Here is a 19,963-nt window from a genome sequence, read left to right as displayed (position 1 = left end):
AGACTAAATGAGGCATTATTCTGAATTGGTAAAAAGATTCAGGAAATACATTGAGTCCTCAAGAAAATTAATAAAACAAAATCTAGACCTAGACATGATAGTGAATCTGCAGTCCATAAAAGACATAGGGAATGCTGTAAAAGAAACCAGAAAACAAAGCCTGATTACCTACAAGCTCAATTAGGCTGATAGCAGAAGTATTAGCTACAACCATGGAAACCAAAAACACCAGAGAAAATAACTACTGATCTAGAGTTGTATGCCCCAATAAAGCTGTCATGGTTCAGCCCTGAAAGTAAAAGTTACACTGACTGTGTGAATGTTCCTAACATTCCCTTTTGGGGATAACATGTTCTAAGTCAAGTCATTGCTCAGACCTAAAATCTCCTACCAGTTGCACTTTGTTTGAAGACAAAATGAGTAGGACTGGTTTCTTAAAAGCCTTGGAGTTTTTAAATTTTTAAAAAAATTTTGTTGTTTTTATTCTCTTTAGTTTGATGAACACACATCTTCATTGTGGCCTCTTCTCTCCCTTTAATTGTGATTTGTTCTATCAGTCTTCAGGTTGATTTCTGGGGTATTTAAGATGATTTGATAGTTATCTAATGGTATTCATGGGACTATACAAGCCAAGGGTCCTTCTAGTCGGCTGCCATCTTCCTCAAAACACCCCTGCCATGGAGTTTTTTTAAATGCTATTTTTATTAATAAGTGAAGTGGAACTGAGTAACACAAAATAGATACAAATTTAGTATAGATTGTGTTAAAAGGAAAAGTCTGTCTCTAAACTTCCGATATGGTAAAACCTGTTAATATCAAACATTGTTTACATTTGTGATATATTTATAAGTCAGACTTTGTTTTAAAGATTTTATTTATTCATTTGAGAGAGAGAGAATGAATATAAGGAGGGGGAGAGCACAGGGAGAGGGAAGAGCAGACTCCCCATCGAGCTGGGAGCCCAACATCGGGCTCGATCCCAGGACCTGCAGATCATGACCTGAGCCAAAGGTTTCATTAAGAGAAATCCAGGAAAATTATCAGTTTAAGGCAGATGCTTAACCATCTGAGCCACCCAGGTGCCCCTATAAGTCAGACTTCTATATTGACTCCTCTTGGTTTATTTGTGAAATCAGAGCTTCCTCAGCAAATGAATAATGTTAAAAGGAGATGCTTAGGTAGAACTAAGCTATTTTCAACTGTTCTATGAATATCTGTTTAGTAAAAATACCATGTACATAATCATTTTGAGCAGAGAACTGAAGTAAACTGTTGCTTCACTGTACAGTTACAAATTATTTAGTTTCATTCTGTCATTTAGAACTAGATTTCTACCAAGTTGATTAGCCTAAGTTGTTAAAACATTTTAAAATTCATCTTTTACTAATTCAGGTAGGTAATTTATTTAGTCTAACTTCTGAGATTTTTCTTTGATTGCAGGAGGCAAAGAATTTCATAGATATAGTTAAATCTTTCAGAATTTTTCTTTCAGTTCAGTTTATTTACCTTTACCAAATCAGGATACTCTTAGCATTTGGTGTTTCTCTTTAGGGGTAGATATAACTAACAATTTATGAGTTTTGTTGTTTTTTGTTTTAGACTAAAGTTTTTACTCTCCTGATGGGCCCAATAGAGAAGTTTGTATCTTACATTGTTAATAAAGTTGCAAAATAAAAATTGTTATTGCTCTGAGTCTATCAGGCCAAATTTAGTTTGTTGCTAATGAGAGGATTTCCTTCAGAGTAAGAAAGAATGGAAGCCTTACAACTTAGTAGTAAAGTGAACTTTATATTTTCATTTAATTTAAATATTTATATTAATTGTCTTTTATCTATCCAGTCATATCTCTTGTCATATATGTCTTGTCATCTCATTTCATTTCTCAAATCCAGTTCCAAAAGGGTCTGATGTACTTTCTGGGAGCCTTCTTAGTATCACCCTCTTCCCACCAATCACCTTAAATTTTAATCTGCCAGAATAATTTCAGTGCTTTTGTAGTGGTAAAGGGTATCAGTGTTTGCTTCTTATTTAATTAAGGAACGGAAATAATGCTGAAATGTATGAGATACATGATAAGCACACAACAATTGCTCAGTAAATATCTAAATAAATTTATTGCAGAGTGAACATACCTCTTCTGCTGGAAGTACTCCACTGAGAACTGATTTTTTATCAGACTTCATTTTCCTTCTTTCTATAGTTTCTTTGATCATCCCTTCATTAAAATTTTCTTTAATTCCTAGATTGAGAAACCCTGAGCTAGAAAAGAGTTTAGTTAGACTAATTCCTTAGAGGGCATTATTCTATTAGTAGCCAAGGGCTCTATTTCTTGAATATATAATCTCAAAATTACTTTCCTTTCTCTTCCAATGTGATTTCATTAAAAGAAATCCCGGAAAATTATCATTAGTAATTATTTTCTTTCCAGTGTTTCAAATAACAGTATACTGTTTCACAGGTAGTGTAAGTACTTTATAATAGAGTATTATCAGTTTCTACCTCCCATAACCTCTAACCTTACTGTCATTCATTTTACTTTTCTATAAGCTATAACCACAAAATACATTGTCGTTATTTGAACAAACCGTTATCTACTAGATCCAGTAAGAATAAGAAAAAAAAAATACAGTTTACCTTTATTTGTTCTTTCTCTCATACTATTCCTTTCTTCATGTACATCCAAATTTCTGACCTATATAATTTCCTTCTCTCTGAATAATTCCTTTAACAGTTTTGCAAGGCAGATCTCCTTGCAAAAAAATTCTCTCAACTTTTTTTTTTGTCTGAGACTGTCTTTATTTCTCTTCCACTTTTGAAGGATGATTTTACTGGATACAGATTTTTAGATCAGTGAGTTTTTTTCTTTCAATACTGAATATTTCAGTCCACTGTCTTCTTGCTTGCATTGTTTCTTTTTTAAATTTTTTAATTTTTAAAAAAATTTTTAATTTAAATTCAATTAATTAACATATAGTGTATTATTTGTTTCAGGGGTACAGGTCTCTGATTCATCAGTCTCATGTAATACCCAGTGCTCATTACAACACATACCCTCCCCAATGTCCATCACCCAGTTACCCCATCCTTCCACCCTTCCACCCTTCCAGCGACCCTCAGTTTGTTTCCTATGATTAAGAGTCTCTTATGGTTTGTCTCCCTCTCTGGTTTCATCTTGTTTCATGCTTGCATTGTTTCTAAGAGAAGTGTGATGTAATTCTTATTTTCCTCTGTAACTAAATTCCCACACTTCCCTCCCCTCACTTCTCCAATCCCCCGTGTCCCTCATCTGGCTTCTTTCCAGATTTTCTCTTTGTATTTGGTTTTATGCAGTTTTAATATGATAAAGCTAGGTATTGTTTTTGGTATTTATCCTGCTTGGAGTTCTCTGTACTACTTAGATTTGTGGTTTTGTGTCTGTCATTAACTTTGGGAAATTCTCAGCCATTATTACTTGACATAGTTCCTCTGTTCCTTTCTCTTTCTTCTCCTTCTGGTATTCACATTTTATATATGTTAAACCTGTTATAATTGTCCCACAATTCTCAGATATTCTATTCCATTTTTTCATTCTTTTTTTCTCTTTACATTTCTATTTTAGAAATGTCTATTGACATATCTTGAAACTCTATTTTTTTTTCCCTTGGCCATGTCCCTCCTACTGATGGGTGCATCAAAGGCATTCTTCATTTTTTTTAAAAAAAAGATTTTATTTATTTATTTATTTATTTGAGAGAGAGCACGAGAGAGAGCAGAGAGCACAAGTGGGGGTGGAGGGGCAGAGGGAGAAAGAAAAGCAGACTCCTTGCTCAGCAGGGAGCCCAATGCTGGCTTGATCCCAGGACTCTGAGATCATGACCTGAATCAAAGGGAGACGCTAAACCCAACTGAGCCACCCAAGTGCCCCCATTCTTTATTTTTGTTATGTGTTGTTATGTGTTTTTGATTTAGCATTTCCTTTTGATTCTTTCTTAGAGTTTCTGTCTGTCTGCTTACATACTTATTTATACTTGTATACTGTCCACTTTTCCCAATAAATTCTTTAACATGTTAATCATAGTTGTTTTAAATTCCAAGTCTTATAATTCTGAATTCTCTGCCATATCTGAATCTGTTTCTGATTAGAGTGATTCTGATTCTTATTAGAGTGAAGATTTCACTTTAGAGCATGCTTAGTCTCTTAAGCTTTGTATGAACTTCCCTAGAAACAATGTTTCCAGTGAATATTTGAACACAAATGACATTTGGACAGAGATTTTTTTCTCATCTCCTTTTGAAATTATCTTTTGTTGATTTTTCTAAATGTAGAGTACAAAAAGACTGTTTCTTTTTGCCTTTTAGTATGCTTGGTAATTTTTTGTTGAAAGCTAGACATAATGTATTGGGGGAAAGGAACTTCAGTAGATGGGTGGTTAGTTTCAGGTCTTACGTTTATCTGGCCAGGAGTTAGGCTGTGTTTACTATTTGTTATAGCTCTGGGGTCCAAGGCTAAAATTTTCTGTTTAGTTCTGTTTCCCTTATTGTCTTTGAGTTTTCCTAGAGACCTTAAATAGGGTGTGAGTCCTACAGTTCTTCTGTAATTCCCTGTTAATTTATAGGAACCCTAATGATGTAGTGGTAATGTGGGAATATAGGAGGAAATGTTCTATGCTCCTGTCATTAGGTCTCATTCCTTTAGTGAGCCCGAATTGGCCACTTCCCTTCCTTCATGTCAGTTAAGCGCTGGTAAAATAGTTTCTTTTATGGGCAGGCCTTATTAAGGAGAACAGAAAGGTTTAGAATATTTCAAAATGGTTATTTTTCCCCTTCCACTGCTGCAAGCAGGAAAGGATTTTTCTCATGTCTTCACAGTGAGAACCTCGTGGGACTCATGGAAATAAAATTGGGAAACGTTTGGGAGATCTGTCTTTAAGGCTGCACCTCCTATTAATTTTTAATCATTAAGCTAGTCCATCCTGAGCCTGAGCAATTAATCACTTCCATTTTAAGGTGTTCCTTCCACAGTATTGGCTTCAACCTATGACTTCTGCACCTGGGGTTTTGCTTCCTGTAAGCCCTGATTCTCTGCATCTGCCTGTCTGTTTTTCCAGTTTTCAGGACAGTAGTTTGCTCTTTGACCTCATTTCTCTGATAGATGTAAGGAGAGTTGTTGATTTTTAGTTTGTTCAGCTTTTTTTTCCTTTTGTGCAGATGGTAGTGACTGCTTCCAAGTTCTTTATACGTTGGACAAGAAACCAGAAGTTTCTGTTTCTTATTAGAGTGAAGATTTCACTTTAGAGCATGCTTAGTCTCTTAAGCCTTGTATGAACTTCCCTAGAAACAATGTTTCCAGTGAATATTTGAACACAAATGACATTTGGACAGAGATTTTTTTCTCGTCTCCTTTTGAAATTATCTTTTGTTGATTTTTCTAAATGCAGAGTACAATCCCATGTAAGCAGGAGGGCAATGGATCCTTGATGCTCTCTTTCTAAACCTTGATCCAGCAATTAGAAAAGATTTTTTCTAAAATCTCTTTTTAAAGATTTAAAGATTTAAAAAAAAGAAAAACCCAAACACTTCTCCCTCAAAACGTATAGACAGGTTGAATAGTGAGGAGAATTTGTGTACTATTTTCAACTCCCTTCAGTGTACCAGATACTATTCTGTGTGGCTACAAGGAAGAGTAAAGGTAGGATACCCAAATTATAATGTCCTAAGGCTATAGGTAACAGAAAGGTGCATGATACGAAGCTCGTATATCACAGGATGCTATTCAATCACGTCCAGAGGAGCACAGAGGTGGGACACTTCATTTTAATCTTGGAAGGGTTGAGATGAGGCATGAAAAGTTGCCGGAAACAGTTGACATGTGACGGGGGCTAAGGGAGAACATTCAAGGCAGACAGAATTGCCTAAGACATAGAGGGTTTAATCTATGGTTGCTTTTCTTCTACAGTCAGGAATTAGAGAGCAAGGCAAATTGGGCAAGTTACACAGTGTCTCTCCAACTCTACTGATGTATGGTTTTATTATTTGGTTTGATATTTTGTGAAGACACTTGTCCTATAACGTATTTTGAAACCAAGTGTAAGCAGTTTTTGAATCGTTTTCTATTATCATGTAGTATGAAAGTTGAGAATTAACTGTAATATTTTATCTCATATTGACTTAAGGTATGAACTGCCAAAATAGTTTAATTTTTTAATTCTCAAATTATGTCTCTGAAGTATTTTGCGTAGTGGTAGAATTAACTTGGGTTTGAATTAAGTTTGATTGGTTTTATTATTGCTTTAAACATAAGGATATTTTATGATTTCATAGGTAATAGGAAATTTTCAGAAATGATAAGCCACTCATTTTAGCTAATCTCAGGTCATTTTTCTTGAAGTGGCAGGCCATTATATAAATTCATACATAATTTTGTCTGATTCTACATATTTTTAGTTTATTTTTTTAAGGTTTACAGCACCACTACCTCTGGTGAAAGTATAATGAGTATAATTTTGACTACTACATAAAGATGTGGGAATACTATTTGATTAATTATTATTGGATTATTGCCTTGTTCTAGTGTAGTGTTGTAGTGTTTGAAATTATCATTACTAGCCAAGGTAAAGCTCTTCTAGCATGCATCCAATATACTCCTTCTAAAATGAATGAATACATATACATAGAAGAAAGAATTTTGGGCTCTTTAAAGAAAGCAGGATAGGTAATGTCTTTTAGATTACAGAATACAGCACCAAAGCAATTGACATCTTAATTTTCTAAAAAGATAATCTTCTGATTTTATTTTATAAAATTTGACTTTTAATTATGTTGCTGCTAAAATTATTCTCTGAGATATTGTGCATAGATGATTAAAGACATTTTTGGAGAGAGCAACACTTCTTAAAATGACCATTAAAATTTATTAAATCATTGCTTTCACTTGGTATCTCTTTCCTTACTCTTTTTACTTTCCTTCACAGAAATAAGGCATTAGCTTTCCAGTTTTGCTGTAACAAATTACTGTAATTTCAGTGGCTTAAAGCCACACAGATATATTATCTCACAGGTCAGAAGTCCAGTATGATTGTCACCAGACTGAAATCAAGGTTTTCACAGACTGTGTTCTTTCTTGGAGACTCCAGGAGAGAATCCATTTACTGCTTATTTGTTTGTTGGCAGAATTCAGGTCCTTGTAAATACAGGACTGAGGACTTGTTTTCTAACTGACTGTTAAAGGGTTATCCCACGTTTTAGAGGCTCATGGTCTCCTTCCTCCATCTTCAAAACCAGCAATGACCATTCAAGGTCATTTCACTTTGCATCCCTTTGTTCTTCTGTGATCTTCCAGTTTTAAAAAATTAAAGGATTAGATTGGGCTAATTTGGGTAATCGGGATAATCTCCCCATCTCTGGTCCTTAACCTTAATCATATCTGCGTAATTCCTTTTACCATGTAACATAACATATGACTAGGTTCCAGGAGTCAGAATGTGGACATATTTGGGGAACTATGTTTCTGCCTGCTACAAACAGTAATACTAACTGGTGCCTAACTTTGCTGGATTAATTTTTCTTTTTTGTATAGAATACCTCCAACCTTTTCCTCCTGGATTCAGTAAATACAAAACAGGTGTTAGGATTCAGTCAGGATAGTACTGTATCAGGTACAATTCCTATATGGAAATCATAGGAGAAAACAGATTCTAGAAACACTGAAAAAAGAAAATACGGTTTCAGAGTACTGCTTTGAAAAAAACAGGAAGTCCTTATATATTTTTGCAAGTTTATATTAACTGGCCCTAATTTTTAGTATTAAGGTTCATAGTTAGTCACGTAGCAGCAGGAAGTAAGCCAGAATCTCCTGATTTAGTATTAAAACATTTCAGTTATAAAATGAATAAGTACTAGGGATATAATGAACAACATGATGACTACATTTAACGCTGCTGTAGGATACATAGAAAAGTTTGGCAAAGAATAAATCCTGAGAGTTTCCAACACAAAAAGAAATTTCTTTCCTTTTTTTACTTCTTTCTTTTTTTTCTATCTACGTAAGAAGATGGATGTTAGCTGAACCTGTTGTAATCATCTAACAATATATGTAAATGAAACCATCATGCTGTAATGCCTGAAAATTATACAGTGATGTATGTATGTCGATTATTTCTCAATAAAATTGGTGGGGGTGGACACTCAAAGATAGAGAGATACTCATTCAGAGCAATAACAATTTATATGAATTTTGATAATGGATAATATTACATCTTAATGTGTTATTTTTTTTCCTATCTAGATTATCACAAAGTATGTGTATGAGCTCTTGGAAAAGGACTGTAATTTGAAAAAAATCTCGATTCCAGTAAGTCCAGTTTAAAAATTATTAAACTTCCAAATCAAATAGTTTTCAATTCAGAAGAAACTATTTATATTTGTTTAACTGTGATAAGTTTAAACATTAAGGTCCTAATATGTTGATACTGATAATGATAATATTAAATGCCTGCCAGTATACCTCATTTCATTGTGCACAATAATTCTTTAAAATTAAAACTCTTCAATGTAGAGAAAAAAGAATAGTGATAACCAGTCTTTTTTGAAAGTGATGATGCCTTTAAAAGGACTACCCCCTCTGCCTTTTCTCATTTAATTGGTATAATTTACTTTTATGTATTTTTTTGAAGTAAACCAGTGTACTTGATATTACACTAGACATTCACTCTAATTTCCTGATTTTTATAATTATATATTTTATTTCCATGTTATTTGCTGTACACATTTCCAAATTCATTCCTCATGCTTCCTGTTTTATAACATGGCTCCTTCCCTTTCTTGCAGAACATTCTTTTCAAATTTTGTACATTCTCCCATCTCAGAGTGAAAAAGTTTGAGATTTGTTCTCAGTCTCAAATTCACAAAAAAATTTTTTAATGTAAAACATGATATAATCAAAAAATGAAGAAATGGTAATCTTATCTATGAAACAATGGTGCTGTTGGATTAGATGATCCTTACTGTTCCTAATATAACTCTTTGAGTGTGATATATAAAAATCTGGAAGGCTTAATGAAAGTAATTAATTTAAGGCACAAAACTTTGCCTATAAATACTTTGTTTACATGAAATTTTGCATGAGATTTTTAAATTCCTTGGGTAATGTTATTCTACCAAGAATTGGAGGGTTTGAGGATTTTTTAATAATATTTATCCTCACAAATTAATTCCAAAGTTCAATATTTAAAAGGAAAATCTATTTTATGTTTAATTTTATATAAATACGCTCAAATCCGAGGTCACATTGTTCATCATTTATTCAACAAATATTTGTTTAAGAGTCTTTTAGGTTGCCAGGCACTATTCCAAGTGCTTGTAATGTACAAGTGAATAAAATATTATTCTGTGCAATAGCTAGGCTAACCCTCATTTATTTGGAAACTTTTCTTCCTTTTGTTCAGTCTTCCTTTCTTGCTAATTTTATTTCTTTCAAAGTTTTTGAAGAACAATATTTAAGGAGACAGCTTGATTTATTGTTACAACACAATTAAGACTGAGCCATTTAACTCTTTAATACTTGTATATGGAACTTTTAAACTCCCTTTAATCCCTTAGATTTCCAGCAGAGATCAGAAGATAATTGGCCATATAGATTATGTTATATGATTAAGTTTCACTAATTTTCTTTATAGAAAGCTTGAGAGTAGGGTTAGGAGGACTTTGTTTTGTAGATCTGGTTACTTTCCTCTCATTTAAATTTAGACTATAAAGCTAATAAGCATAGAGAAAGCTTTACATTATATGAGACCTGTAATAAGTGTCATGTCCATTTTTGGTTGGTAAACATTTCCTGATTATATAAACTGAAAAGAAACTGAAATTTGTTTTGTTTGTTTTAGGAAATTAATGTCTCTCCTTAAATTATCATCATATATTTTATATCATTGTGAAATTTTTCTTCTATAACTATTCATTTTCTCCTGAGTTCTCTTAAATCCCAAAGCTAGCAGTGAAGGTGGTTTTTTGTTTTGTTTTTGTATCACAGTTTTGTATCACAGTTGTTCTTTTTATTATAGGAATACCACCGAAAGTTTTTTTTTTTTCTTGATGATGAACTAAGTTTTAGTTTTATAGTTGAACTATTTCAACTTCAAGAAAGACTCCTTTCCTTTCCTTTCCTTTTTCCTTTTTCCTTTTTCCTTTTTCCTTTTTCCTTTCCTTCCACAGCACTCTGTGGAAACCTATGATTTGATGGTAAAGATCATGATCATGTCCCATGTTTATCCATACCTTACATATATTCTCATGGACAAATTATTCTCAATTATAGTATCTTACATTTGTGTAGAACTTCAGATTACATAAATTAACATAATAACCTGATTATAAATTTTCATTCATTTTATTCAGCCATGTTTAAATGATCACAATTAGTGGGGTTCATGAGTATCCTAAAGTGAATTGTTAGCTGCTAAAAATTGTTTGTTCTCATTGATCATTTGTTCTTTGAAGTTGATTGGTTAATAAAGTTAGGTGGTGCACTCCAATGACTTTTATATGCATTCCTTAATGAAAGCTCAGTTTAGTGAATTAGTGCTGTTTGAAGACAATGGCCTTGGAACAGCCATTTTCAAACTCAGTTAAGCTAATGCCGAAAATTATGTTTTATTCATATAGATATTTTAGTATTTAAACTTAGTACTAACTTTTTACAGAGTAAGTTATAGATACCAACTTCAGAGTTCTGTGTTAAATTGAGGTGAATATAAGCCAATGACCATCCTAAATACTGCTCTTACTCCTTAATCATTAATACCACTACATTTTTCATTTTCATTGGCTTTTTCCTTAAATATTCTGATGTTCTCATGTTTTTAAAGTCAATTCTTCTGCATGTTCAAGTAAAACTTTTATTCATTTATTCATGGCTACCTTAATTTGCAGCCCTTAAATATTTTTGAACAGCATTTTAATATAAAAAACACATTTTTATCTTCTGAAAATAAGCACTCTTCCAGTTTTAAAGTGATTACTGTGGAATTTAAAGTGCCAACATTCCATTGCTTAAAAAATTGACTCAGTTCCTTGGTAACAGGGGACTTAGTCAAATAGAGAAAAGAAATAGTGAACAGCACCTACTGGAAAGTCTATAGCTACAGGGTTTCTTATTAAGATAAACAGATGTCCATTTCCATAGCCATTCCTGGATCCCTTAAGGCCTCAATGATTTTAAGAGGTACTTTTATTTGTGCACATTTAGACGTACTCTTTGGTAAATGAATGACTGGAAACCACTGTGGCCTCTTGTTTATTATGCATTGACAGCTTTGCTTTTTAATTTTTTCTTTTGTTCTTATCACTTTTCTTTTTTAAAAAGCCATTGTAACTGAGTGATTCCTCTATTTTCATATAACATTCATAGGTAAAAGGGAATTTTTCTTCTCAGATTTGGTTTTCCCCATCTCTCTTCTGTTTCCCTTCCTCTGACTTCAGTCATACCTGCTGTCATCATCATAATTTGCTTACTCTGGACATCACGTGCAAGAGAAGCTAATGTGTCTGTTTTATACTTCATACTTCAATTACTGCATACTTAATTACTACTAATATACACTTATGCCATTTTAATTTTTAGCATTGTGTAGCTCTTTTAAAATTCTTTACGGTCATATATTAGTTTAATCTTCAATATATGCTTTCTGAACCAGGCAAGTATTGTAACAAGTTAAGAGGACACATTATTTAGTTAAATGCCTTTTATTTAAAGGAGGCCACTGGTGATGCTAGATAACATTCCTTATTCTAAAAGTTTATTCATTCCTTTGTTTACTGAGTGCCTACAATGTGCCAGCCTCTCTTGTAGACATTGGGAATGTAGCTGGATCCAAACAGAAAAGTCTATGCCCTCCTGCACTTGCATTCTGGTGGTAGGAGGAGATGGTTAATAAACAGTTACATAAACAAATATATAAAGTAAAACATACATTAGATTGTGGTATATGCTCGGAAGGGACGAGGGAATTCTTGGGGAGAGTTTAAATAGGGTAGTCAGGAAAGGCTTCCTTGAGGAGAGGGTGTATTTTGAAGCCCTGTGGCTATGCTCTTCTTGCTGAAATAATTGCCCTTTTTGCCATTTAAACAAATGGCCACTGATCTATTTGTTTTAGAATTAAAGAAATTTTAATTTTTTTTCTCTTCCCAGGAATAGTGACTGGGAACATTTACGTCCAGGACATTTTTTTGGGGGGGGGATCTAGAGTTTTTGTCTATTTTTTAGTTTCATAATTTTATGAATATATACTGTTGAAGAAGTGAAGAGCTATTTCATTACACAGTATGTGGACTGAACTTCTCTATGTGAGTCTGTGTATTACCGGCCATCAAGACTTTAGCCTCTGGCTCTGACATGGCTGCACCCAAGCTTCCATTCCCAGTTACTGGCCACTGCTGATGTGGAATACCATTCAGTACCAGCCATCAGTCATGTATAAAGGTTGGGAAGTTATCTTTTTGTAAGTCTTTTGAGTTTTTCAAATCTAAAACATACATCATCTGGTTTAAACCTAAACATTAAGTACAAAGAAAATGTATAAAATATTCATTCCATAAATAAGTACTACATAAAATGTATAAAAATACTCATCCTATAAATAACTTTATGTTATAGGAATACATAAATAATATTCCCTCATAAAATAATTGTGATACGAGCCTATGTTCAAATTATGAATGAAATTTCAAAGACCATTTACATAGAACAGTAGGTGATTGAGTTTTTAAATAGTTCCCTCTCCCATCTTTTAAAAGCTTAGTAGTATTCCTGGCTAATATATGATTTTCCAGCAGGTATATGCTCCAGTTGGGTTTTTCTGTTTTCTATTACAGATGCAATATACTTCTGTTACAGAATTATAGAGTCTAGCTCTGTGATCTTAGGCAAGTTATTTAAACTCCCTAGGCCTCAATTTCTTCATCTATAAATGAAGATAATAATAATAATACCACTTTAATGAGATTGTGTTTGAGATAATGTTTTTAAAACATTTAGCATAGTATCTATACCATAGGAAGCACTCAAAAAAATCAGTTATTCTTATTTATATTATAATATTAAAAGTGCATCAATAATATAGGGAGATGTATTTCCAGTATTCGTTTGTCCTATTACTATCATGTCTTTTATGCTAATCCATCTCATATGTAGTTGTTAATGTCTAATGAATATTGTAATTTTTTTAAAGCTTTTTTACTTCTATAATTCTGTAATAGCCATTCTGTAGTTTATGGTAACCATTAGTTGTTTTCTCATTTATGTCTATGCCTGACCAGAAAACATTTATTTATTATTTAATTTTTTTTTAATTACAGGTAGATGCCACTGAGAGTGAACCAAAGAGTTTTATCTTTATGAGTGAGGATGCTTTGACAAATCCACAGAAACTGATGGTTTTAATTCATGGTAGTGGTGTTGTCAGGGCAGGTCAGTGGGCTAGAAGGCTTATTATAAATGAAGATCTGGACAGTGGCACACAGATACCTTTTATTAAGAGAGCTATGGATGTAAGTGCAATTTCTTTTATATTTTTTTGGCATTTTATAGCTCTGTTTTATTATGTGTTATAAATTATTTTATCCTGTCTCTTCAAAAGTACGTTCTAAACATAATTTTACCTTTAAATTGTTTTTTTATTTGTAATGAAAGATTATTCTGCATTATTTTGCAGTTAGAATGAAAAACAAAATGGTATTTTATTTAGATAATGTCTTCAAGATGAATATTTTTGATTCTAAATTTATTATTTGAAATTTCACTTAAATTATCAAATACTTATCAATATTATTTAAAATACTTATAAAAACATCAAGAGTGCTTTTGTAAATCTTTGCCTACCTAATTTAGTTAAATTGGAAACTAAAGGAAATCTACTTGAAATTAATTTCTTATTCTTTAAAAGAAGAGTTAAAAGAAAGAGTTGGAATAACTCAGTGTTTGTCATTTCTTTAAAAACTCTGGAACTCAGAAATAAAATGCTTTAAGCATTAGACAAAGGCCTGTAAAATGGTAAATTGAAATATTTACTGAATTACTTTATTCTTACTTGAATTCTACCTTTCTAGAAACTGATATTTTAAAATTGTATTCAAGGTTTTCTTTCCTATAATAGTGAAATTGTTTTTTTTGTTTTGTTTTGTTTTGTTTTGTTTTTATTTGTTTTTTGTTTTTTGACCTAGCATTGTTAACATCTTAATGTTTGGCTACTTTTTTTTTTTTACTGTCTCATTCTTTTTTTTTTAATTTTATTTTATTATGTTATGTTAATTATACTGTGTCATTCTTATGTTCTGCAGTGAACAGCCAAATTTTGCAAAGTACAGGTTTCTTTCAAATATGAATAGAGATTTTCTTCAGAAAAAAGTGTCTTGTAAAAAAAGATTTCATATAAGAACTTAAAATTATTTAGGAATATATGTGTATGTATGCTTTATAAGAGCTACATTATTACATTTTTGTAATTACAATGGGAGAAGAATTGCTTGATACACTGATGATTTCAAAGGTCAGAGATAAGTTCCCTGCTCTTTTACCTCTGAAATGATAAAATTAAGGCCCAATCCAGCTCTTAGAGTATATTTTTGTTAATAGTTTTTGAGGCCCTTAAAATGCTTCAAGTAGAATTTCTTAGGTTAATTGTGTATTTTTTTTTCAGTGTTCGTGAATGTGCAAAGAACACAAGACATTACTTTTGATTGGTTGCAAATGTCAGCAGTGCAGTTTTAGTAGAATTTAAGTAAAATTTAGTAGAATTTAAGTAAATATTTAGGTTGAGGTAACTCACATAAATATTGTCTTACTTAAACATTTATATTTCCGGCTATAAATACTGAAATGAACTTTCTCTCTGACACATTAGTTTGTGGTTATAAGAGATCCTATCAGTGATTAAGAACATTATATGTGAAATGTGATCACAGTACAGTGTATATTTGAAAATATAACTTAGTAAAGAAAATCATGTGTTTGTACATATGAGGGCTTGGTGAAATGCTGTATTTAATTATATTGTTCCTGCTACTAGATCAATTAAGCCTTTCCTATTTTAGAATATTTTATTGTTATGTAAGATTTTTCAAGATGAAAGAGTATGATAAGTCATGCTAAACATCTATGAACAAACTATCTGTTGATATCCCAAACAAGAGGGAGGAAGTTTGTCAGTAAATTTAGACTAGTCAGGCATTTTGTTCTTGTAAGTAGAAGTGTAGTGTTTAGAAGCTAACAGCATTTCATTGCCTTGACTGTTTTCTGCTTTTCTCAATAATAGCAACTCATGATTCCTTAAAAAAAAATCAGCTGATTTCTTAGTACTTTAGTATTTAGTGTATTTAGTATTTATGTGTTGTATACCTAAAATTTTAATTGATACACTTTTTCCTCTTTATAAAAAACTGGATATGAACTTTATTGTGGTAAATTTCTACATGGTGAATATTTAAAAATGGATATCTCTTTTTAATCTAGATAAAGTGATTTGTTACTTTGGCTTTACCTTTTCATGGTGTTTCCGTGGTGGTGTTTCAAGGGCTACCATGTGTGTTTATGTGTGGTGGGAAAGGGGTGGTGTTCTAGGAAGCGGGCAGAGGAAGACTGATTGGGAGGAGAAAAGCTGTCTCATCCTTACCTTTTAATCAGATTTGCTCTATTTTTATTTTGTGGACTTGGTTCTAAAATTGTATTCAAAGAAATGTTTCCAAAGTTTACAAAAGAATGAGAGCACTACTCGATTTTTTGCGATCTGTCAGTTTTTCATATCACAACTGAATTCTGATATTTCTCAGGATAGACCATATGATCTCTACTCAGTGTTGTTAATAGTATATCTGCTATGGCAGCTGTCCCTCGAGCTCACCCACTCTCACTAATAAACTTTTCCTGCTTGCACAGCTCAAAAAAATTTTTTCTGCTATATCTCTTGCAGATTTTTAGGATAAGATTAAAGATCCTAATATTGAATTCATCGCATTATAAGGTTAAAATTTTTTCCCGTCAGTAAAACCCTGCCTCTGAGCAGACTGTTCTGTAAAAAGTAGGTTTAAATCTATGGAGCTACTTCGGTTGAAGCTGGGGTGAGGATTGGAGCAATTTCTACAATGACCCCTGAGATTTCTTCCCCAAACCCTAGGGCTCCATAGCTAACAGTCTGAAAATTAAAGATATTCCAGTCCTTGCATTTTAGATACTTTAGACCTTTATTATAAAAAGTTTATTAAGATTTGATGTTGAAGAAATAGTACATATCAGATACATCCCTACAGTGCTTCTGAGGTTGCCATAGCTCATATTTTTAGTGTTTAACAGTCTTCATTGCATAATACATTACTTGGAGTAAGAAACAGTATATGATATAGCCAAGTACTGATTATTCAGTGTTTGTGCAGTTTGAGAGTTACTCATACGTGTTTCTTCCTTGATCTTTTCTCATGTGTATCTTTTTAAGCATTTCAGTTGGTCTCTGTAAAATGGGCAAGGAAAGAAAAGTCATTACACTACTTAAAGTCATTTAATTACTAATTACAAGGGTAGAACAAGGGTGCAGAATTTAAGGAGTCTGTCACTCTCAGGGTTGTGTAGTATCTGTAGGACCCTGAGAGTGAGTACCTCCTTAAATTTTGGATGCTAGGCACCTCTCTGATATCTCCCTGTCCAGGCTTTGACTGATTGAGATGTATTGTCAAAAAGTTTTATGGAGAGTAATTTGAGAGCCACATTTTTCCATGCATCAGAATCACTTGGAGAGCTTGTTGAAACACAAATTGCCTTGTCCCAAGGGGGGATTTTGATGCAGAAGGGTCTGGTTGGAGCCTGAGAATTTACATTTCTAAGACTCTTCCAGGTGATGTTTATGCTCCTAATCTGGGTACCACACTAGAACCTCTGGTGTAGGTAACACTCTTTGGATTGGTTGAGAGTTTATTTATACTTCTCAGGCTCTAGGTATAATGGATAAGGTAGAACTTGATGGCAATTATATTTAGTATGACAGAAAGAAGTTCTAGGAAACGTTTTATAATAAAATCAGTAGAGCAATAAAGGTTGTTACGAAGAATACTTTCAAAACACTATATAAATGATTCATACTCAACATGACAAAATTTATTGATTTTAATAATTTTGTAAGACGTCTGATTACTTCACTAAGCCCACATTTTTACTAATTTCTCATAGCTGGATTATTTAGAAAAATCTGATGTTTCCATAATTACTTACCTTGAGTATAACTTTCATATTGTTATATCTAAGTTTAAAAATTATGCTATTTTTATCAATGTAATTGATATAGTTTGGGTTCTAAAACATGGTGGACTGAGCTAATTAATATGCATTTCTCCCTTCCACAAACAGACACATAAGAATAATGGATAAAACATAGTGACAACAAAAATATTAAGTATCTAGTTATGTCCAAAAGATAAAAAAGGAATCTTTAAATGCCTGACTACAAGAGAAAACTTAAAACCACAATGGCAAGTCCCTGTAGTGTATAGCAACCCAAAGGGGATAGCTGATGAGATATAAGCCCTAGGTCTACATTACAGCTTTGAGGTTGAGAGGCAGGTGCTAATACCAAGACCCTTGGGTATAGCTAAGGCCTAGAAGTTTCTGCCCTTTAAGTTTTCAGGGGTAGAAAAATCAGTTCATGGCCCAAAGGTGAAAAGAGATTTATTTGACAGAGAGGCCAGGTGGGGTAAATAAACATCCTCCCTTGGAAAGTAGAAGCCACAGATCACACCCCAAAGTTGGATTTGGATTTGTAGCCTGAATTTAGGCAACCTACATAAGTGTGGGAATCTCAAACAAGCTATATGAATATAGAAATTGATTCGGAATTGATGAAACTTTTGGGGTACTAGGTGGAAGCAAACATGTAACTTCCAGTAGCAACACTTTCCAACCCAGGGTAAATCCCTAATGAAGATGAATTTCTAGTCAGAAACTAAAAATTTATGAGGAAATGATTCATCACAAAAGTCAAGTGAGGCAACCAACTATCAGACACAGTTGAAGAGAGAACTGGTAAATTAAAACCTAGAGTTGAGGAGTATAGCAGACAGAATATAGCAGAGAATCTGAGAAAAAAATTTGATAGATAAAAAGTCATGAAGAATAGAATAAAATCTAATATTCTTCTTGTAGATGTTTCAGAAAAACAATAGAAAAGGGGAGAAGAAGCAATATATTAATTTCTGACAGTAAAGACATCAATCATTGTTGAAGCATGGCACAGCTTAAGCAAGACAAATGGAAAGAAATCTACACTTAAAATGTATTAAGATAAAACTGCAGAACATCAGAGGATACATGCAAGTAATCTAAAAGTCAAGTAAAATCAAAAGGCATATACCAAAATAGTGATTATCCTTTGCTAATCCTTCCTCACTTATTCTGTTGCCTAGATATAATCATTCAATACTTTGTGGTGTTACTTGTATGTTCTCCATCCATATTTTTAAATTATAATACTGTCTTTTGATTTATCAGTCACTTTCTGTTATGGTAGACAAGAATCTCTTTCCCATCATCACAGTTTTTGGATTAAATCAGCAATCAAGCTTTACAATATTACTACTACTTTAATATTGTTTATGGCTGATCCAGGTAGGTACAGTGATTACTTTTCATTTTTGCTGAAGTTTGTTGCATGGAATTGATATTTTTTTTCTATTTTCTTTGCAATAGTTGTTCATTTAGATTTTGATTTATCTCTCAGTAGTATTTTTACAGGGTCAAACTTGTCAGAGCATCTCATAGTTTCCTGTTCTTCTTCTGGAGAACTCTCTTTTGGAACCCTGTGGACTTTTGTTCCAGTCTTGACTGGTCACTTTCTAAGCCTGCCTATGTACCTGTCTGTCATCCTGGGACTTCCCTTAGATTGTCTCTTTATGTTTGAACTCCTGTTTCCTGGATCTAATGACCCCACCTTTTTGGATATATGCCTTCCTTTTGTTGGAGCCATCATAAAGTGATTTCAAGATAAGTTTTTGAAACCTTGTCTTTTTGAAAAAAAAATGCCTTTATTTAACTTGCTCCCTTTATTTTGATAATTCAACTAGGCATAGAATTCCAAGTTGAAAATCATTTTCATTCTGAAACTTGAAGGCTTTGTTTCATTGTCCTTTAGCTTCCAGTGCTTTAACTGAAAAGCCTGGTACCATTCTGATCTTGAATCCTTTTGTTCCCTCTGTGGAAGCTTCTTTTCCTTTTGCCTGGTGTCAGGAAATTAGTCATACTGCTTTTAAGGAATTTCCTGTGCCTTGGTGTTTTTATCTTTGTTTTGGATTTTTCATTGTGTTCAGCACTTGGTGATTCCTTTCTGTCTGTACTGTAAACTCATGATTCTCAATTCTTAGAAAACTTTTTGTGTTGTTTCTTGATCATTTTAATCTTCTCTTTTTCTAGAATTACTGTATCTTGGTTTTGGAGTTGTGGATTGAGCCTGTAAATGTTTTGTCTAACTGCCTATGCTTTCTTATTTTCCATCTATTTTTGCTCTAGTTTTGTTCTGGTAGGTTACCTACTTTATCTTTTAACCCTTCTACAGAATTTTTAGTTCTTCTACCATACTTTGGAATGGAATTGTCTTTTGAATCATTTTGCAGACTCTTGCACAGTGCACCTGATTGGAGCTCTGTGTCTCTCTCGTCCCCTGCTGTGGTCTTTTGTCCTCCCAGCCCTTCTCCAAGTATGTTTCTCAAAAGGAAACATCTTTGATCTCTTACAGGGCTATCTGCATAATGTGAGGTTATGACCTGGTTTTGGGGTTTTGGGTTTCTTTTTTTAAGGAATGGGATAATTGCACCTTATGTGAACTTAAAAGTAATGCCTCCGTTTTTTTAGTCTCAAGGCTTTCCAAGACAACTGGCATCCCAGTTTCTGAGTTTTTCTGAAATTCTGTGGATGAGTTGGCTTTCTTCTACTCATTATTTCCCTCTGGGCACTTAAGTT

General features: G+C 33.0%; 1 protein-coding gene across 10 annotated transcripts in view; it reads left to right on the top strand.

The window, feature by feature from the left end:
• Window positions 1–19,963, top strand: part of FAM172A (family with sequence similarity 172 member A) — a 405,199-nt gene that overhangs the window by 80,997 nt on the left and 304,239 nt on the right. For all 10 annotated transcript variants that reach the window (XM_027605628.2, XM_027605625.2, XM_027605622.2 and 7 more), the window contains 2 exons: window positions 8,264–8,329; window positions 13,330–13,521. In XM_027605628.2, the coding sequence (XP_027461429.1) occupies window positions 8,264–8,329; window positions 13,330–13,521 (258 nt within the window). The remainder of the gene's footprint in view (window positions 1–8,263; window positions 8,330–13,329; window positions 13,522–19,963) is intronic.

Source organism: Zalophus californianus, chromosome 5 (assembly GCF_009762305.2).
Source record: "Zalophus californianus isolate mZalCal1 chromosome 5, mZalCal1.pri.v2, whole genome shotgun sequence".
NCBI lineage: Eukaryota > Metazoa > Chordata > Mammalia > Carnivora > Otariidae > Zalophus > Zalophus californianus.
This window is presented reverse-complemented; position numbering and strand designations above follow the sequence as displayed.